The 22,526-nt window shown below is 41.9% G+C and overlaps 1 protein-coding gene across 1 annotated transcript in view; it reads left to right on the top strand.

Moving 5' to 3' along the window:
- Positions 1-5,446: 5,446 nt before the first annotated feature.
- Positions 5,447-22,526, top strand: part of Tcerg1 (transcription elongation regulator 1) — a 49,580-nt gene continuing 32,500 nt past the window's right edge. The window contains exons 1-6 of the mRNA XM_059246732.1: positions 5,447-5,562; positions 12,159-12,384; positions 15,308-15,460; positions 16,324-16,807; positions 20,370-20,612; positions 21,446-21,462. Coding sequence (XP_059102715.1) covers positions 5,504-5,562; positions 12,159-12,384; positions 15,308-15,460; positions 16,324-16,807; positions 20,370-20,612; positions 21,446-21,462 — 1,182 coding nt within the window. The 5' untranslated portion in view covers positions 5,447-5,503. The remainder of the gene's footprint in view (positions 5,563-12,158; positions 12,385-15,307; positions 15,461-16,323; positions 16,808-20,369; positions 20,613-21,445; positions 21,463-22,526) is intronic.

Raw genomic sequence — 22,526 nt, forward strand, 5'->3', positions numbered from 1 at the left:
GGAGACATATTGCCCTGCCTGTTTTTATTGATTATGTTCTTACGCTGGTGCCTAGGAATCTGGGTTTGGGGTGATTATAGGTCTAGGCGCTGATTTCTTCGTTTGTCTTTGTTGGGTGGGTATTTGCTCCTTGGTTTCTGTGATGGCTATCCTTGGTTGTCAACTTGACCACATCTGCAATGGACTACAACTCCAGAAATGGAGGGCACACCTGTGAGAGATTTTTTTGTTTTGTTTTGTTTTGTTTTCTTTGAAGTGGGTGAATCCACTTCTGGTCTGGGCCTTTGAGTAGGAAGCTAATCTTTGATCCAGATCTAGAGGCAGGAAGACACACCTTTAATCTGGGCCACACTTTCTGCTGGAAGCCTATATATACAGACAACGGAAGTAGATAGTTTGTTCTTTGCCTGCTTGCTTTCTCTTTGCTAGCACATCCATTCCTTCGCTGGCCCTGGAGCCTACTTCTTCAGCATTCCAGCATACACAGAAGACCACTGAGACGCCCAGCCTTGGGGGACTGAGAAACTACTAGATTCTTGGACTTTCCATTCACAGCTAGCCATTGCTAGATCAGCTGGACTGCAGCCTGTAAGTCATTCCAGTAAATTCCCTCTTTTTACACACACACACACACACACACACACACACACACAGATATATATATATATATATATATATATATATATATAGAGAGAGAGAGAGAGAGAGAGAGAGAAAGAGAGATTCATTCCATAGTTCTTGTGACTCTAGAGAACCTTAACTAATGCCGTTTCTGTTTCTCCTCTGGATATTCAAAGCATGTGTTGGCTTTGTGTTGCCCACTTTACAGGCCTCCTCAGCTGGTGTATCCATGGGGAGCACTTGCTGATGTTGGAGGCTGGGGCTGGAGGGGTAGGGGAGGGGGGATGGTGGTCTGTGGGATCCACAGGAGGCATGGACAGGAGGGAATGTAGGGTGCAACTGGTGTTCTGTGGCAGCACTAGGGAGGACCCTGAGGGTTGGGTCTGGGGGAACAGAGAGAGTAGAGAAGGTCCATGGGCTGCATACCTGGTCTTCTGGCAGCTGTGGTTTGTGGTTGAGCAAGGGGTGTCTGCTAGAGCTGGGAGCTGCGACCCAGGAAGAGGGAGGGAAGAGGAGGGCGATTCACAGGAGGCATGGATTGGGGGAGGGGAGGCTGCAGCTGATGTTCTGCTAGTGGATTAGGTCTGGGGGAACAGAGAGTAGAGAAGGTCTGTAGGCAGCCTACCTGGTCTTTTAGCAGGTGTCCGTCACCTATTGTTTTCTGTTTTCTTTGTGTCAGGGTTTCTCTGTGTAGCCTTGGCTATCCTAGAACTCACTCTCTAGACAAGGTTAGCCTCAAACTCAGAGATCTGCCTGACTCTGCCTCTTGGAGTGCTGGGATTAAAGGTATGCACCACTACCACACAATGAAAACAATGAGAGTTTTTGCAGGGATTCCTATTGAAATATTTAGGAGAGAATCTTAGGTTACCGTGACCAAAAGCAATTTGGGGAGGAAAGAGTTTTACATTTCCACATAACTGTTCATTATTAAAGGAAGTCAGAGGCCGGGCAGTGGTGGCTCACGCCTTTAATCTCAGCACTGGGAGGCAGAGCCAGGCGGATCTCTGTGAGTTCAAGGCCAGCCTGGGCTACAGAGTGAGAACCAGGAAAGGTACAAAGCTACATAGAGAAACTCTGTCTTGAAAAACCAAAAAAAAAAAAAAAAAAAAAGGAAGTCAGAGCAGGAACTCAAACAGGGCAGGAACCTGGAGGCAGGAGCTGATGATGTGTGCCTGATGGAGGAGTGCTGCCTCCTGGCTTGTGCTCCATGGCTTGCTCAACCTACTTTCTTATAGAACTCAGGACCACCTGCCCAGGCGTGGTCCCATCCACCATGGGCTGAACCCTTCCCCATCAATCACTAAGAAAATGCCTTACAGGCTTGTCTACAACCTGATCTTATGGAGGCATTTTCTCAATTGAGGCTCCCTCCTCTCTGATGGCTCTAGCTTGTGTCACGTTGGCATAAAACTATCCAGCACAGACTGGGGTATGTTGGGATGTCTATAATTTGCTTCACAATTATTCAGCCCTAAAAACAGTAAGATAAGTTCACAGGGAAAACTAAGAGAAAAATATGAAAATGTCACCCAAATAATGTTCAATGTGACACTGTAGTAACATGTTGCTGGAATGTCAGAAAGACATGTAGGGTGTTGCAAGAGAATTTGAGAGGAGAAGCCAGCTAACTGCGGCATCAGGCCAGATCTCTCTGGAGAGGGTTTACTGGAGGAACTGATGTATAAGTTGGGCCCTGGACAGCCATGTGGCTATCCATCAACTGAGGACTAGGCATTCAAGGATATGAGCCTGTGGGAGCCATTTTCATTCAAACTACCACAGGATCATACTCAGGCTTTGTAGCAAGAGTATTTACCTGCTAAACTATCTCACTGGCCCCACATGTATATGTATTTAATCTATGAAAAGAGATGATATAGGGATAGGGAGATGGCTCAGCAATTAAGAACACATCCTGTCTTGCATAGGACCTGAATTCATGAAGTTCCTAATACCCATGTATTACGGCTCACTACTGCCTGTAACTACAGCTCTGAGAGATTTGATACATCCGGACTCCACATGGCATGTATGTTCATGTGCACATACTTATATACAGCTACATATAGACACTTAATTAGAGCCAAATAAATATTTCCTTTTTTTTTTGGTTTTTCGAGACAGGGTTTCTCTGTGTAGCTTTGCGCCTTTCCGGGAGCTCACTTGATAGCCCAGGCTGGCCTCGAACTCACAGAGATCCACCTGGCTCTGCCTCCCGAGTGCTGGGATTAAAGGCGTGCGCCACCACCGCCCGGCTAGAGCCAAATAAATATTTAAAAAAACACAATATTATCTATAATTTTTAAAAGTCTAGACGTAGGGGGCTGGAGAGATGGCTCAGCAGCTAAGGGTACTGACTGCTCTTCCAGAGGACTAGGGTTCAAATCCCAGAGCCCACATACAGCTCACAACTGTCCGTAACTCCAAGATCTGACACTCTCACACAGACTTACCTGTCGGCAAAATCAATTCACATAAAATAAAAGTAAATAAGTAAAAAAGTTCTAATATAAATAATGAAAACTATCAGATATTAAAATTTTTGCCTCCCTTTAAAAGTTTCTTTAAACCAACAGTTTATCTTTTATATATGCCAATGGTCTCTATTTGGGATTATTTTTCAGTGTAATCGATTAGTATAATCGATTAGCATAAAGTGAGTTGTTTTTTGTTTTTTTCCCCCCAAGACAGGGTTTCTCTTTATAACAGTCCTAGCTGGGCTTGAATTCACAGAGATCCACCTGCCTCTGTCTCCTGAGTACTGGGATCAAAGGTGTGTGCCACCACCTCCTGGCGAAGTGAGGTATTTATATTAGTATTATTTTTCAGAATAGGTGGCCAGGACTTGAGGATATATGCTGATATTGAAAAGGGGGATTGTATTGCAATACAGCAGTGGCCTTTTGTGTCTGGTGTCCTTAACTTAGTATACTGCTGTCAAGGTCCATCCATTTTTGTAGCTGTTTCAAGGCTGAAAAATATTTTATCATGTGGCTATATCCCATTTTAAAGCCATTTACCAGCTGAGGGATGTCACCTCCTCTTTTAGCATTATGAATAATGGGACAATGGCCATTCGTGTACAAGTTTTTTAGTTGGTAGAATCACTTTGGACTACAATGGGACTTCAATGTCACACTGCCATGTGTAACATGAATCTTAAAAGGTCTTATTAAAGCCGGGTGGTGGTGGTGCACACCTTTAATCCCAGCACTGGGGAGGCAGAGCCAGGCGGATCTTTGTGAGTTCGAGGCCAGCCTGGGCTACCAAGTGAGTCCCAGGAAAGGCGCAAAGCTACACAGAGAAACCCTGTCTCGAAAAACCAAAAAAAAACCCCCAAAAACCCCCCAAAAACCCAAAACCCCCCCAAAAAACCCCAAAAAACAAAAACAAAAACAAAACAAAACAAAAAAACCAACCAAAAACAGAACCAGATATTGGGATGAATGCTGGAAGATCAGAGAGACAGAACCAGCCACAGCTAACCTCAACTCGCCAACTTCTCAGTCCATCCTGTTTCCTCAAAGTGGAAGCCTCTGAGTCCTCATCTGAATGGATCTCAGCTGAACTGCTGCTAAAAGCCTAAAAGCGTAAAAGCCTCTAGTTCCTGGTCCTCATGCCTTATATACCTTTCTGCTTTCTGCTTCCTGCCATCACTTCCTGGGAATAAAGGCATGTGTCACCATGCCTGGCTGTTTCCAATGTGGCCTTGAACTCATAGAGATCTGGATGGATCTCTGCCTCCAGAATGCTAGGATTAAAGGCGTGTGTGCCACCATTTTCTGGCCTCTATGTCGATCTAGTGGCTGTTCTGTCTCTGACCCCAGGTAAGTTTATTAGGGTGCACAAAATATTGGGGGACACAATATCACCACAGTTGTGGGCCTAAGGCTAAGACCTACCATTTACTAGCTGCCTATATTGAGCAACTAATTTAACATCTGTGCCTCAGTCTCACCTATAAATTGTGCCTAGTTGTATTTACCTGTTAGTGGATTTCAAAGTCTAAAAGAAACAATACATGGCCAGTGTTTAGAATGGTGCATAGTACTAGGTCTGTGTAAAATTTATCATTAATTTGAATTCAGTAATGACAGTGGTCATCTTCACTATTCCATTGAAATCCCTGCCCCCCCCCCACCTTTAAAGTTAAAAAATGTAGCATATTTATAATTGCTTCTGGTATCAGGCTGTGCTAATTTAGACAGCTTTATTTTGAGATTGAAGGAGAAATGCTAAAGCTGTAAATTGCAGAGACCTCCCTTCTCCAATCTACTTATTTTAATGCAGTAAATTATATAACATTCAGCCTGCTGTTGATTAGGTGAACTGGAAGGCATACTTGTAATTATTTCAGAACAAGCATACACAGCGTAGTGACTTAACGCCTCTTGTTAACTGCAAGGAAATACCGCTTTCCCCTGCAACCTGATAATTGGTTTGGGTGCGACCCAGGTCGATTTCGATTGGCTCATACAACGCCCAAGATCCCGGCCTGAGCTATTAGTGGCCAATATGGCTCCACATCTGGCTCCTGCAAGCCGCGCCGACACGTGGCTACGTTAGGCTGGGCGGAACTTGGGAGGACCTAGTTTTTCTTTCCGCAAGAGGGCGCCACCTGTTCCTCCTTGCCAATGTCTCATTTCCCATGAAGCCTACTAGCGGCCAATCAACTGACTGTCTCCATACCGCTTTCAAAGTCGGCGGGCCCTTTGCCCAATAGCAAAACAAATGCCGTCCCTAACGCCAAGATTGATGGCGAGCTTCGCCAATCACCTTATAGATCTCGGCTAGTCCCGCCTTCTGCGTGCGGGATTGACGATTCTTCCGACCAATCGGGAACGCCGGGTCGGCGGGTGGATGAACGCGACTGTCTGTAATGGCGGAGCGTGGCGGGGACGGAGGGGAAGGCGAGCGATTCAACCCGGGGGAGCTGAGGTAAAGGGCGCCGCCTTCCCTCACATCTCGGCGCGCTGGCGTCCCAGCGGCTGGGGCGGGCCGCGGGGGCCCGAGGGGACGGTGGGGGACAGGAGTCGCGGCGGTCCGAGGCCGGACCGCGTGGGGCTGGCGAAAGGGGGAAGGGAAGGCGGCTTGAATGAGAACCGGGCCGGGGCTGGCCTAGCGGCCTCCTGCGCGCGCGGCGGGGCGCACCCGCGTCCTTCGCGGGGCCCACAGGCCTGGGCGGCGCGCCTCCGCTCCCGGCCTACCGTGGCGGGCTCGGCTGGCCGCTCCCCTCCGCCGCCCGCCGCCCGGCCGGCACTGGCGGACCCGCTCTGGCCTCGTCCACGCCGTCCGCGGCCTCGCGCGGGCCGCCCGGCCTCCCGCCCCACCTTCCTCGGCTTCTCTCGCTTTAACCTCCGGCCCTCGTTTCGCGATTCCGTTTCTTTTGTCAAGATTCGCAGCCCCGACCGTTTGCTGGGGGCCGCGGAGGCTGCTGCTTTAAAAAGGCTCTCTTCTTTCCCGGATCCTCCACCCGGGTTTTAGGACGAGTTGCAGGCTCCATCCGCAGGCCAAAAAGGCGGTGCCGGGCCCGTCCCTCGTCCCCCTCGCCTCCCCGCTCAGGGGTCGAGGGGACGTCTCCGAGGGGTTGGGGCGGGGGAACGAGTCGAGGTTGGAATGGTGAATCCAGGAAGTGGCTTGATGTGTCCGGGTCCCTAGCCTGCGACCTCGCTCTCTCCTACCCACGCCTTAGCCCTACGGAGGCAGTGAGTGACCTTTCTTCCGCTGGAACCTCCTCACTCCCTCCCTCGCTCAGTGCCTCTGCAATTTGTGATGAAAGTTTGATCGGAGTGACCGGGAAATGCCATCTCTTTGTAGGTGGCTTTTGAAGAGAAACAGAGGTGACTTAGGTTTTGTGTATGTACGTTTTTTTTTTTTTTTTTTCCCAATCCCCTTGGAAGGGAAAATGCCATTTCAGCTACTCAGTTCCCATTCTGAAATGTGCCGTTTTCGGCGTCTACAAGGAAAACAGCAGTGTCGATTTTGAGGATTCGTGTTTTCTAGAATAAGGGATGAAATTGTCTAAGGAAATGGAGACTAGCCTTGCTTAGAAGAAAATAACGGCTTTCGGGCTCAGAATGTCACACACAAAAATTCCCTCTCTGGCAGGAACAAGGTTTTGTCTTATTTCTGAGATGAATCTTGAATCCTTTCACCCCCATACATTTGTGCTGAATGGCTGGTGTGCATTTTCAGGATCTTCCAGTACTAGTGATAAAAAGTATTTTTGATTCTGGTCTCAAGAGGTTACTTTAGCTAGTCTCAGGGTCTTAGCGGAGCGTTTTGGAGAGTGTCTTCAGCTTCACAGTAAGTAGTCCTGTAGACTTATTACTGATTGTCTAGACTCTAGACATTATTGCAAAACTGATCCTAATAAGGCTTTAATTAGATGGCCTGCTGCAAGTATTTGGTCCCTTAGCATCTTGGCTTAGAGGTTGCTTGTGGAGCTATGTGTGGTGGCAAACGCTTGTTAATCCTGCATTCAGGAAGTTGAGGGTGGTAAATTTCAGGCCAGCCTCTATTACATGTGACTCTGTCTCGTTTCTTTGCCCCACATTGTAGAGGGTTTAGCATTGCTCTCGATTTACGATAAACTGGCTGCTTTGATGGCAGAAACTGAGCTTTGTTTTGTATCTGCATCTCATATATGCTTCATAGAGTCAGAAATGCGATGTTTAGTAGATAATGTGGTATGTGGTAATAAACCGATATTGAGATATGGTCACCTTATCCTACTACACTTATGCAATCTGTGACAGTTACTGGCCTAGGTCCTGACAATAAAGGGGAAAGCCCTTTGTCCCCAAAGACCTTCCATTTAATTGAGGTTGGTCTAAATTTGAAAGGAAACTAACTCCATCAAATGAGGATCAGTCTACAGGTGTGAAACATATGGAGCTAGTTGGCTGGGTTGGAGCTAAAACCTGGGTCCCAGCTGATTCATTGTTTCCATAATTTGCCTTCTATATGTAAGAAGGTAGCATGTTTAGTTTCCTGCCGATTCAACTGAAGTATTTTCTCTGAGGAGTTTGCTTATCTGGGTAGATTACTTCTAGAAAAATATATTTGTATTTCCAGGATGTTCTTTTGAAGAAAATTAAAGACAATTTTTCTTTATGCATGTAGATAGACTTCCCCCAAAATGTTGGAAGTTGTGGGATCTCAAGTTGCTTGCAGCCGCAGTGAAATTCAGAGATCCATTTGTCATTTTCTGGTTGAGGGCCCTGAAAGTAACTTTCAGACTGATTTGTGTATAGATCTCTTACCCTAGGGCTTCCCCACCCCCAGGGGGCTTTGTTTACTACTTATACATAATACATAGGACAAGGTACTTGAAACCTGGATTTCTTTGCTGGTGAAAACAGGATGAGAATACTCTGGCATTACTATAAACTAGCTTCCTTAACAAGCTATTTTTCCTTTGTAAAAATGACATTAAACTCATCTTAGGTTGTTGTAAGAATTAAGAGAGTACAGAAAATGCCCATGTAACTGTCCTGGTAAATAGGAAGTGTTCAGAGTTCATAATCATTATTAAATAGTAGTGCACAGTGTCAATATATTAAAAGCTGTACAGTGATGGGTAAAAGTAGGTGATAGAGTGCTTTATCTCATTTGTTGTACTTGAAAACTCAGTTGGGTAAAGGTCCAGAGAGGGACTGTGAGACCCTAGAGGTGGGGAGCAGGTTGAGGTGACATTTGGACTGGGTCTGAATAATGAAGAGTGGACAGTCATAGAAAGGGGTGGGAAGAACATGCCAAGCAGTGGAAACTGTAAGCACAGGCTTCAACATAATGCAGTTGATGTATTTGAAGATCAGAAATACTGGAGACTGAACTGTCCACAACATCCAGATAACGGCCTGGTAATAGCTGGGTAATAACACCCGACATTAATATTAATAACAGTAATTTTAATAGCATGGAACACTAATATTAATGTAGTAACAGTCCTTAGTAGCTAGTACTTCACAAGCATTTCTGGTCATTGCTGTTCCAGGTGCTTTATCTGTTTATTTTGGTGAGGAAGTGTTGAAGTTGTATAGATAAAGATCTCAGTTATATGCTCTACATATAACTGGCAGCAGGAAATTAGTGGCAGACTTTAAAAAGAAATCTGGAAAATTAACTAAATGCCTTATATAGGCAAAGCTCTATGAGGTATTGGGAATAATTGGCAGTGATAATACAATTTACTGAATATTGGCTATTACCTTAAATTGTGTGACAGGGATTATCTCATTGAACAGATCTGAGGTAGCTTTTATTTTAAGTCTACATTCTTTACATGGTAGGAAATTCAGACTTGGGAATGTATGTAACTAACCTGATGAAGAACAGAGCAGGTATGGCTTCGTGGTTCTAGAGGCTAAGTGCTTGACTTGAAGTTAGAAGTAGGAGGTACGAATTCCAAAAAAAAAAAAAAAAAACTGTAGATTTTTTGGAAAAGGAAAACTGACAAAAAGGATACCTAATATTAAGGTACATTCTTTTTGTTTGTTGAGATAAGAGTTTCTCTGTGTAACAGCTCTAGTTGCCCTAAGATCTGGCTGCCTCTGCCTCCTGAGTTCTGGGATTAAAGGTGTGCTCAACCAAATAGAAAAAGCCAACCCCTCTCCCCAAAGAAAGAAAGAATATTATTATTAATCTAGTTTTTTTGAGTATGGAAATTTGAATCTTGTGTAATGTACATTCTTAGTTTATGTAAGAAGGTCTGGGTAGGTGCTGTAATTGACTTTGGCAAGTTGAAGTTTAATAATAGGGTGATTTATTTATTTATTTATTTATTTACCGAGACAGGGTTTCTCTGCGTAGCTTTGCGCCTTTCCTGGATCTCACTCTGTAGACCAGGCTGGCCTCAACTCACAAAGATCGCCTGCCTCTGCCACCCCAGTGCTGGGATTAAAGGCGTGCGCCACCACCGCCTGGCTCATAATAGGGTTTTTTTTTTTTTTAAGTTATTTATTTAGAGATAAGAATCTTGGGTTGCCTAGAATGGCCTCAGACTTGTGACCCTCCTGCCTCTGTCTTTTTTTTCCCCCCTCTGAGACAATTTTACTGTGTATTTTTTTTTTGGTGTTTTTTTGAGACAAGATTTCTCTACATAGCCCTGGCTGTCCTGGAACTCAATCTGTAGATCAGGCTGGCCTTGAACTCACAAAGATAATCCTACCTTTGTCTCCTAAGTGCTGGGATTAAAGGCGTTTATCATTATTCCCAGCTTGCCTCTGTCTTTGAATAGCTAGGATTGCAGGCATTAACCACCATGTCTGGCTATAATAAAAATAATTATTGTAGGCTCTGTGTCTTGTCCTTTTATGGTAGCTTTTGTACAGTATCACCAAGGTATACATGCGTTGGTTTATATGAGTAGGTTTTTTGTTTTGGAGACAAGGTTTTTCTATGTATCCTTGGCTGTCCTGGAACTCACCGTGTAGATCAGACTGGCCTCATAGCTCACAGAGATCCACCTACCTCTGCCTCCCAATGCTGGGATTTAAAGGCATGTGCCACTATGTCCAGCCATATAAGTATTTTTAAAAATTATTTATTTTTATTTTATGTGCATTGGTGTTTTGTCTGCATTTATGTCTGTGTATGGGTGTCGGATCCCCTGGAACTGGAGTTACAGGAGTTACAGACAGTGGTGAGCTGCCATGTCGGTGCTGGGAATTGAACCCGGGTCCTCTCAGAGCAGCCAGTGCTTCTAACTGCTGAGCCATCTCGCCAACCCCCTCATGATTATTTAATGGGCCTACTATGTCTAGACTTGACAGTGTGCTGGAGAAATGAGTGAACAAAATTCCTTTGAAAGAAAGGGCTTGCAGGACATTGGCGTTGTAATTCTTGCTTTACCACTAACAAGCTGTGAGGCCTTGGACAGAACACAGTGTTTCAGTTTTGTGTGCCCTCGTTCCTTACCTGTAAAATGGGATTAACAATGGTGTTCACCTCATAATCTCATAGAAATGTTACTAAATAAACAATATTTGAAAAGAGCATATGTAGTATATTCCCTGGCATGTAGTCAGCACTTTTAGGGACACACACACACATATTAATCACTTGGGCAAAGGTAAAAAATACTTTTGTTTGTTTGTTTATTTATTTATTTTTGAGACAGGGTTTCACTGTGTTGTGTAGCCCTGGCTATCCTGGATCTCACTCTGTAGACCCAGCTGGCCTTCAGCTCATAGAGATCCATCTGCCTCTGCCTCCCAAGCTGAGATTAAAGGTGGGAGCCACCACCGCCTGGCTAATGCTATTATTTATGACATTCGTTATTTACTCAAATGCCATGGAAAGAATACACTAAGATATTTGGTCAGAGCTTGTGGGGGAGGGTGCATTGAAGGGGAGGTGCACAATATTTGAAGTGTCTTAGGCTGTGACCACTCTCTTCTAATACAAAAATTCTTTTTACGGAATATTTTTGTGTGTGCCTTGGTGTATACATGAAAATCAGGACAACTTACAGGAATTTAGATCTGTTTTATAGATCTCAGGGCTCAAACTCGGGTCATCAGGCTTTACAGCAAGTACCTTTACCTGCTAGCCATTTCACCAGCCCTCCATCCTCTTTTAAAAACTTAGGGCGTGTGTGCTTTTAATCTCAGCACTCAGGAAGCAGAGACAGATGAGTTTGAGGCCATTCTAGTCTACGTAGTGAGTTCCAGGACAGCCAAGGCTCTGTAGAGACACCATGTTTCAAAAAACAAAAACAAAAAAGTATTTCAAACTTTAAAAAATTAAAGAAATGACAATGGAACACTTGATATTTTACCTCTTGCTTTATTTGCATGCATGCATGCTCTTTTTAACTCTGAACTGCTTATGATTAAGATACTTGGAACATTTCCCGCTAAATACATTTGTGTCTATTTTCTGTGACTACAGAAGTAGCCTAGGAATCAGTGTCTGAAGTTGATCCTTCTCTGACAGATCCTACTACCTTATGTAGTACTGCTTCTGTTTGGTATGTGAAGCCTAGTCCACAGATGGTTTCTTCAGCTTTCTTTAACCTTGTCTGTATACCACTGATATTTCTGAGCAACACCCGTCTGGAACATTCTTTTCAAAAAGTGTCTGTGTGTGTGTGTATGCAGGTCAGAGGGTAACTTGGGTGACTTGGTTCTCTCCTACCTTGTGGCTTGGCGGTAAGTGCCTTTACCTGTTGAGTCTTCTCATTGTGTATCCGTTATAGACTGAGGTTGTATACTCTTGGTTGCACTATGTGGGGTATGCCTCTCAGTCATACCCTTAGACAACATTAATTATGACAATCTGGTATTGCTTAATTTTCTGATTGTGGTTTTCATTCTACCTTGTGACTATATACTATTGTGGGAAGATATTTTAAAATCATCTAAATATCTGCCCTCATCTTCATTCTCATCTCATTTTTACCATGTGACTGCAAAAATAATGACTTTCCAACTCTTGTTTGCACTTGGGCCCTTTAAAAATTGCTATAATTCAGTTGTGAGTAGCTACTTTTGCAATTTTGAGAACCTGTTCACTGTTCTTCCACACAGGATGGCTCAGCAGCAGGCCTTGCGGTTCCGAGGCCCAGCTCCCCCACCAAATGCAGTGATGCGAGGCCCGCCACCTCTCATGAGACCTCCTCCTCCTTTCGGCATGATGAGAGGCCCTCCTCCACCACCCAGACCCCCCTTTGGACGGCCTCCTTTCGATCCTAATATGCCACCAATGCCTCCCCCAGGAGGAATACCTCCACCCATGGGCCCACCACACCTCCAGGTAAAGGATGTAGAGGTTGCCATTGCTTAGTTGGCATCAGTATCAATTTTATATATAAGTTTTGCCTTAAAAACTTGACTCTGTTTATTTCTGTTTAAAGATTTTTCTTTGTTTTTTGTATATGAGTTTTGCCTACATGTATGTGTATGTGTGCCAGATACCCACTGAGGCCCAGGGCACCCCATACCCTGGATCTAGAGTTGGAATGCTGGAAACCAAGCCATCTCTCCAGCCCCTAAAGATTTAATTTCATTTTTAAATTTTTTTTTTTTGTGTGTGTGTGTGTGTGTGTGTGTGCGCGCGCGCGCGCATATGCCAGAAGAGGGCATCAGATCTCTCCTGATACTGGAGTTAACAAGCTGTTGTGAACCGCTGGACATGGATACTGGGAACCACATTTGATTTCCCTGGAAGAGGAGCAAACATTATTAACTACTGACTCAGTTCCTGGTGGTTTTTTTTTTTAGACAAATTTTCACTCTGTAGCTCAGACTGGCCTTGAATTTACTGTGATCCTCCTGCCTTAGTTCTTCAATGCTGAGATTGTAAGTGTGAGACACCTCATTCAGCAAAAATTCAAGTTTGAAATAAAATGACAGCTAAGGAGACAAATGTTGCTGTTGTTCCTTAAGTTATTAATATGGGAGGGAGAAAAGGGATGTAGGTGGTGGCAGAAGCCTACTGACACACCCTGCCTTAATGACTAGTTTGTATTTCTCTCAATAACTTGGCGAATTCTCTTCTGTAACTGTCTTCAATATGGGAAAAGACTTTCAAATCTTTATGTACTGACTGGAGAATATTTATTTCTCTTTCATGGTCTATATTGCTAGCAAGTATATAATAGATGTAGACTGTATAATATTGAGTAGTTTTCCACTGTAGAAATGATGCCTAGGGTAGAATTTGGAGAATGATAATAGATTTGGATTTAAGGTTTTTTTTTTCTTTCTTTCCCCAAATCTTTTGGTATTAGAAGAACATTTATTATGGTTTGTTTTTTTTTTTGTTTTTGTTTTTTAAATTTGATGGGGACTTGCTGTTTAGCATAGGCCGGACTTGAATTCACTGTGTATCCCAGACTGGCCTTGAGCATACAGTAGTTCTCCTGCTTCAGCCTCTGGGTGCTGGGATTGTTGACATGCACCACCATATAAAATATGCTAAACTCGTGTTTTAACTGGAGGCTTATCTATAAGTGATGTGGTATTGAATTTACTTGAAGATTACAAAAATCCAGTTTTTTAGTGACTATACATTTACTATGTACATTTGATCAGTGCAGTTGATTAAAACTATTATTTGAATATTAATTACAGTGTGTACTCAATAAGTGTGCTCCTCCAGTAAGGATTTAGTGTGGGTGACATGTCTCAAATGCTGTTATGCTGCTTTTAGTCTTGATGGATAATTGTGTTGCTTTACATTAAATCCTCTGAATTATTTGTAGCTGAGGGTTCATGAGACATTAGGGTAGATCTTTTATAAATGGAGTCTGTTGGTGCTGGAAAGACATGAGCCTATGTAAGGAACAGAAACAAGTTCAAAGCAGGTGTAGGGCAGGGAGTACTTTCAGGAAAGTGGAAGGAACTCAGTCCCCTTGTCTAACTTAAGGTGCTTTTGGTAATTGAATTTTTATATTAGATTCAGATTATAGAGAACATCTTTTTATCTTTGCTCAAAATGGCAGCCCCAATATTCATTATATTTTTACTTCTGAAACTAATGTACAGTGCAAACAAACTTAGTTGAAGACTCCTTCGTTATGCTGAAGTTACCAGGCCTGAGTATCAGAAGCTGCAGCTTTTCTTGCTTCTGATACAGCTTGGCGTGGGATCTTGTTAGTAGTCACTAAAGAGGATGGTGGAGGAATTTTCAGGTTCTACTGACTCACAAGAGTGGTGTCTTATATGCTGGGTTGATTTTTAAGCTTTCCACTAAAAGGTGTGATGAGAGGCTTGTGCAAGGGCTGAGACCAGTGCCAAGACCAGACCAGACCAGGATAAATGAAGCCTGAAGATAGAGTGGATAATTGTTTTCTGTATTTGTGAAACTCACTTGAAGCATAAATCTAATTAATCTTATCAATAAAAACCAGGAGTCAGATATAGGGGTAAAAACCTGAAAAATCAGAGAAGCAGGGGAGCAGCCACAGTCACTTCCTACCTTACCAGTTTCTCCAAACAAAAGGGCTGAGATCCTATCTGAGCCCCGCCTTATCACTTCCCTGTCCCTCTCTCTACAGTCCTCCAAACCTCTATGGTTAACTAGCTCCACCTTCTGACTCCAAGCAAGCTTTATTTGTCAAAACACAAACAAAATATCACACAACACTTACTGACATTTAAAGTGAGTTTTATTACTACTGCATAAAAAATAGGATGGGAAAATATGTTTTTAACTACATTTTTGCTTGAAGTAAAAAATAATAAGGGTTATTGCTGTATGATTTTGTAAAATAATGTTTATTGTTAGTGGCTACTGTGGAGGAGTTTAGGTCATGGATAAGCGTGGTATTTAAACATAGGGGCTTGAGATGTAGCTCAGAACACTTACCTAACATTCACAAGGCCCTGGGTTTGACCCCTACCACAACAAAAACAAAAACATGAAAAAAATCCCCAGAATATTTAAAAATCAACTTTTTTCTTTTAAAGTAACCCAGTGTATGAAAAATGCAATGAAACATAAAGATTACTCATGATGGCATAACCTAGAATTAGCTCTTGTTAGTATTTTGACATTCTTGTTATTTTTATTACAGATTAATAATTTTGCTCATGCAGTAGCCAGATGTGTTTGAACAGACAACTGTTTGCTTTTGTAGTTCTTTGCTTTTGTGTAGAGGTAGAACTTAATACTAACCTGAAGGAAGAAATAAGGTCGTTTATAAGTGACCATAACTGTTGTTGTGCATTCACAGAGACCACCTTTCATGCCTCCACCCATGGGAGCTATGCCTCCTCCTCCGGGTATGATGTTCCCACCAGGAATGCCTCCTGGGACTGCTCCTGGTGCTCCAGCACTGCCTCCCACTGAGGAGATATGGGTAGAAAATAAAACTCCAGATGGGAAGGTAAATTACAAAATATACTCAACTTGTTATTTCCGTGGTGGCAAAGTAGTGAACATTTGGTAGTTTGAGATTCTGGTACCTCTATGCATTAAGACTGAGCTTCAAACAGTGATTAGGGTATGACTCCAGAGGAACTTGCTGCATTAGATTTTGCTGTAGTTACAAGGTTGCATGGAGGCTTGCATTTTCAATGATGTGTCACAGATTCTCAAAACCATCTTTAGGCTTGGGAATCATCAGTAGGGATCATTGTGTAGTTGACCTCGTAGCTTAGACTACAGTGAAAGGATACAAAACTAACAGGAGAAGGTGCCTGAGGCAAGATAGGAAGAAAAATAGACCTGAGCTTCCCAAAGTCCTCTTAAGGAATGAGACTGTACATGCTTTATTTTCTTCAGAGTAGAATGGTAGGTGACCACACATGAGAAGTTTTTCTACCAGCAAGCTCACCTGAACCTAGAGGTTTTCATTAGATGGTATAGTACCATCAGTCCAGCATAAACTAAAATTCCACACTCTCAGAAGGAAAACAGACTTTCAGCATGAGCTGCATCGTTTGCATACACAGTTTAGGCACAGTGCACAATTCTTATTAGGAAGAGGGGTGCAGTACTCTCAAGTCCAGTTCTCACACACTAGCCAAAGGCCAATTTTGTCAGCAAAGCTTTCTTGTGTTAGGCCTTCGTTAACTTCCTTTGCAAAATACTACATTAGTTTTCCTTTTCTGTTTTATAGAAACATAGACTCATAATGCATGAATATTGTGTAACCTCTAAAGCTACTTTAAAATATCTTTTAAGACAAAATATAACTTTTTTTTATTATCAGATTTTGTGATTACTACTTTTTTCCTTCCTTTGCAGGTTTATTATTATAATGCTCGGACACGTGAATCTGCGTGGACCAAGCCAGATGGAGTAAAGGTTATTCAGCAATCAGAACTGACACCTATGCTTGCAGCCCAAGCACAGGTTCAGGCCCAGGCCCAGGCCCAGGCCCAGGCTCAGGCCCAGGCCCAGGCCCAGGCTCAGGCCCAGGCCCAGGCTCAGGCCCAGGCCCAGGCCCAGGCTCAGGCTCAGGCCCAGGCTCAAGCTCAGGCCCAGGCCCAGGCACAGGCCCAGGCCCAGGCACAGGCACAGGCTCAGGCACAAGCCCAGGCACAAGCCCAGGCCCAGGCCCAGGCTCAGGCTCAGGTCCAGGCACAAGTGCAAGCACAAGCAGTAGGCGCTCCCACCCCTACAACCAGTAGCCCAGCACCTGCAGTGTCTACTTCAACACCATCGTCTACCCCATCCTCTACCACAGCCACCACGACAACTGCTACTTCGGTTGCACAGACAGTATCAAGTGAGTACTGGCCTAGTGTGTGGGTATTTAGGGGTGTGAAAACCAAATCCTGTAGTCTAAAAAGGTAGTTTCTGGCATTACCCTTGACATTATTTAAAATACGTTTTGACATTAAAATTTCTGAGTTAAAGAAAATTGGGCATTTGTAAGAGTAGAAGAAATTTGCCCAAGTGTAGTTCATGCAGTTAAGCTGTAGAAGTGTAGTTATTTTAATTGACCAGACACTAGTGACAAATACTGTAGGAGTTACAAAATGAAGTGTGTTGGACCTTACTTCACAGTTTTCTAATTGAGGCTTGAACAAAGGTCAGCAGGTGAGGACTGATGTATTTTATGGGATTGACAGGGAAGTTCTGAGGCAGGACAATTTATATTGGTCAATAGACTGTTTAAGAGCAAGCCCAGGGGATGGATAGTTTTAAAAATCAGGCAGATGTTCTGGAATGTTCTTCAAGTAGCGGGTCTGGGTGTTGTTGAAGTCAGAAGACTTTCTTAGGAATTTTTCTGTAACCTCTTTTAGAAATGGTGGGCCCTGGAGTAAGTTATATGTAAATGCAGTGGGGATTGGCTTAGAAACAATAAGGAAAGAATTTTCAAGTATATGGTTACATCCTAAGACTTAGAACTTTAAAAAAGTAAAAGTGAGAATGTATACATATCAGATGTAAGGGCTGAAGACAGATTGTTTTAAACAGTTATTCTGTGTATTGGTGGTATCACTGCAAACAGACTGAGCCCAGATTATTGAAATGATCTGGATGTGATCATTGTTAATGCATTGCACTGACTGGTTTTTTTTATGGGGTGGTTGGTGTTCCTATTGTTTACTGTCTGAACAATGAATAAAAAAAAACAAAACCACACTTGGCTTGGTAGCTTCAGAAACTTGGGAATCAGTAGTGTAAGAAATACTGAAACATGTAATCATAATGGATTCAAATTAGAATTAACCTTATTGATTGAAGAAGCAAGGTATATGTATAGGCATATGTGTCTCCACCTTCTCCCCAGCCCTGGTGATTGAATCCATCCCGGAGACAGTTTTTAGACATTATTTAGTTTTTTTAGATAAACTGGGAGAAATAGATGAAACAGGAAAACGTAGGTCTTTTACAAGTATAAGATGTAAATGGAAGGAAAGTTGTGCTGACTAACTATATTGTGATCTTTAGCTTATGGCTTTTATGCTTGAGGGTCCAAGGCAGAAACCTGCCATTGATTTATGGAGCACATGGTGGTGGTAGTGGGAGCAGGGTATTAAAGGCAGTGTAGCACTGTGTGGAGGCTCCTGTTGCTTAAGGTCTCTCTGATGGCTTGGGAAGGGTGGTACTTGGTTTGCTTTGAGGGATGTGGTTATGTAGGTATTTCAGTTGCCCTGTGTGTGCTCCGTGTTTGTAAGTGCCCCTCTCCTTCCTGCTGTAATCGTCCTGAAAATCTAAACAAAAGGTAACAAAGTCACATTCTGTTGGCTGTATTTGAGTACCTGTTTTTCTGTTGTGTGTCTGAGTAGTCTGTCTGGTACTGTGATTCTAGTCGCACTATTTCTCCACCTTCTGTACTGCCGTAAATGGTCACTTGTTCTTGTTAGAATCCCACACATGGGGGTTGAGATGGAGAGCTTTAGCAGTTATTTGAGCACATGGAACTTGTAGGAACTTGCTCATTGATTGGCGTTACTCTTCCAGGTTCCTCTTTGATTCTGGCATTGCCTTTATCCTTTTCCTCAGATTCATTATCTCTAAGCAATTTCAAAATACCCTGCTATGGAGAGTAGGAGTGAGTTGAGTGAATACTTTTTGCTATCTCCTTAATTGCAGTCTTTTCTACTTGAACTTTTATGTCCCTATGAACTCATTTTCTTGGCATTGGTGCTTTGAACCATAATTTTAGTAATATGAATACCAGTAATACTTTAAAATTTAGTTTTGTAAACTACAGTATAGATCTGGGTATATGGGAGTAAACATTTAAACCACTTATTTTACTTGGAAGTTGAGCAAAGCTCATTTTTTGCAAGTTTATGGAAACTGATCATGAAGTCAACTTCTCAGGGAAATTGGGAAGAATTAATATGCTTTCAGACATTGTAGTGGTCTACAGTTGCTGAATGGTGTATCTATGGGACTGGGCAAATGTTGCATGTACTTTGTATTTTTCACACTGTTATAAATTATATTAATATGATACTGTACCCTAAGGCTAGGTCTATGCTAGACCAACAATTCATTCCTGGGCCCCTGAAGATACTTGTTTGGCCCTGCTGTCTATTTAGCCAAGGTGAGTTCCTCATTGACAAGTATGAAATTACTCACATCTTCCCAGCCTAAGTGAGTTTTTCAAAATTTGTAGAAGGTAGAAGGTGGTAATGGACAGATTTTTGTTGTCAGGTGGACAATACAGTTGGGTGGTTTGTATTCAGCTCTGTGCTTTTATTTAAAAATGAAGTTGCTTAAAGATTGGGAAAGCACTGTTATTAATTTTTCAAGTTTATTCTTAGTCTAATACAGGTAGAGTTTGATACTTTCCCTTTCTTTAAAAAAAGAAATCACTGAAAATCCAGTGAATTATCATAGTGGATTTTATTTGGAACTAGGTAAAGTTATAAAATGTTTCATTGAATAAGAGCTAAAACCTTAATAATGTGAAGTATAGATTTTATTTTTTTTATCATTTCTATTTTAAATGTGAATTCTAGAGATGGAGTGTTTTATTTTAGATAGCGGAACCCAAATGACCCTGAATTGTACATTCACCTGGTTACACTATGGAAAGCACTTAAAACATTTTCTTAAATTTTGAAATAATTAAAGAAAAACCTGAAATGTTTTCTGTTCCATTCATTCATATCCAGACATTAGTTGTTTGCATTTTCTTTTTCTCTGTTTTTACTTGCTTAGACAGTTCCAGTAATGTAATTGATTTCCCTTCCTCTTTTTCCATTGTATCTAATTCATCACATGAAACCTTTGTTTACGTTTATGAAATTATGCTACTAATGTGAGAAGACACTGTATATACAGTGGTGTCTATTTTCCTACTCCATTTTCTCTGCATAAGTGTGCCCCTTTCCCTACCCAGCAAAGTACAGACTTCCTGGCTCTTGCTCGAGGCTTGTTGGTATGCCGCATGTCTTATGAGTTGAGTGCTCACCTGTGATTCTGAACACTTTCTGTTGCTCTCTACCCTTTACCTTTACTCGTGTTTCTTTCACCATTTGCTTATTTCCTCTTTGAGCTCCTTTTTCTTTGATGAAATCTTGACTCTTTGAGGTTTATTATCTCAATATAAAATTGTCTCTACACTTCCTATATCTATGAATGAACTGGGTCCTGATTACATTTCTGTATATTTACCCCATTTTATTTTGTGTTTTAGTTTTGATTTTTTGTTTTTGTTTAACTTTCATTTAGCTATTTTCAAGCTTCTTGGAGATAGATTTTGTGAAACGTTTCCTCCAGTATATGGGATAATGGGCCTTTAAATAGTGAATGAGTTGAGTGACGGGTGAGTACAGTAGAAAGGTTCATGAAGGAGTGATACATGTTGTTTTCTCTTTTATCAGCACCCACAACACAAGACCAGACCCCAAGTTCTGCTGTCTCAGTTGCCACGCCTACAGTTAGTGTTTCAACTCCTGCTCCTACAGCCACACCTGTGCAAACTGTACCCCAGCCGCACCCACAGACGTTACCTCCTGCTGTTCCTCATTCAGTACCTCAGCCAGCAGCAGCAATACCTGCCTTTCCACCAGTAATGGTGCCTCCATTCCGTGTCCCCCTTCCTGGCATGCCAATCCCACTTCCAGGTAAACAACAGATTACAGTTGTTTTTCTAGCTGTTTTCACATTGTCAGTTTGTTCTCATGTGTCTGTTGCGTTTGAAATTTGCCTTGAATCTCACCTGTTTGAAATGTTTTTGAAAGATTCATGGCTAACTGCAATATTTTTTTTCCTAAGTTTTGGTAAATGTCCTTTTTTGTTGTTGTTTACATATCTTAAAATTAGAGTCACTTTTAAAATTACACTTATTTTGTATAATAGCCTCAGTGAATGAGATCATTTTGTTTCTAAATATGTTCTAAATGTAATTTTTAAAGGGATTGAGTCTACAAAGTTGATAAATTACAAGCTGTAACAGCTAGCACAGGTTGAATAATGTACACACATGTTGTTCTAACACATTGTATGTATTCAGTCCTAAGTTTTGCAACCATCTTAGGAGGTAGGTACACAGTCAAGTTAAATTTCTTGTCCATTGTCTCCTAGCTAAGTGATAGGGTTAGGTATTGATCTGGTACCCTCCAGATCCAGGTACCAAGCTCTTAATAATTATGTTGTTTTGGGAAGAAAATGTGAGTCACTCTTAAGTGTGAACAGATTGATTGATGTAAGACAAATCAGAAGGTTTCTTTGCAACATTTGTCAAGTAAAGTATAACATGCATTATTTGAGTCTTGTTATGGCAAATTCGTGTGTGTTATTATACAGGAAATTATGAAGACTAGAGAAGGAGTTAAAAGACTCGTGGATAAGTCTTCCACTAAGGATTACGTAATAGTGTTGGGCATTCTAATTTGAGTGCGTTTGCTGTTGTCAAATGCATGTATTTAATCCTTGACCCATTCTTTATCTGTTGTAGTTGAAAATATTGATACCGTAGACAAGTTTACAAGGCTAGTTTGTGGTGAGGATGAAGAGAACCCTGGCTTCTGTCTCTAACTTTCATACTTTTCCTGAAGCTACTGCCATTTTACTCTGTAGGGTTATGTGTAAAAATAGAGATAGGTGTGCTACAACTACATTTAAATAGGAAACATTTACAAGTACCAAAAGTTTAGGAATTAGTGTTTTTTTTATTCTATTAAAAAACCTTTTATACATTATTAATGTAGTGCTAAATAAGTAAATGCCCTATATGTGACAGCGACAACTCTAGTCACTTAAAAATAAGAAAAACAGGTAGGTGTGAAAAAAAAAAAACCCCAAAAAACAGAAGTTGTTTAGTACTAAGGACTGCTTTTTTCTTGAGTTAAATTTAAGACAAGCTGAGTACTTTCCTCTGCTGCTTATTATTATTATTTATTTATTTTTGTTTTTGAGACAGGGTTTCTCTGTGTAGACCCAGCTGTCCTGGATCTCACTTTGTAGACCAGACTGGTCTCAAAATCACAGAGATCTGCCTGCCTCTGCCTCCTAAGTGCTGGGATTAAAGACATGTGACAGCACCCAGCAGCATCTTATTTTTGTAGGAAAGTAACAAATGGGGAATAGTTTGACACTTGTCAAAACCTCTTTTTGTTTTTAGAAACATTATTATTGAGAGATAGTGTCTTGCTGTGTAGCCCATCCTAGCCTAGAGTTCACTTGCCTAGTCTTAAACCTTGAAATGGCGGTCTCCTTTATTATGGTTAAGGACAGTGTCAAGGCCAGCTCTAGGGTTTGAATATGAAAGTGCTGAGCTGTTAATTTGTAGAGAACAGACTGAGAGGAAGTATGATGATGCTATAAAAATACTTTGAAAGACCATTGTCTTCTGAAAGGATGTTCTCTTTGTTCTAATGTTCTTACTTGGAGCAGAGAAAAGGCAAGAGGGTATATACTAGTAAAATTTTTGTGGAAAGTTGAGGTCTGTCAGATTCTTCATTTTCATATTTCATTTTCTAAATGTTTAGGATAGTAAAATCAAGATGGTGCTTGTGAAATTTGGCAATAAAAGACAA

This window comes from Peromyscus eremicus, chromosome 19, assembly GCF_949786415.1.
Source record: "Peromyscus eremicus chromosome 19, PerEre_H2_v1, whole genome shotgun sequence".
Classification (NCBI taxonomy): Eukaryota; Metazoa; Chordata; class Mammalia; order Rodentia; family Cricetidae; genus Peromyscus; species Peromyscus eremicus.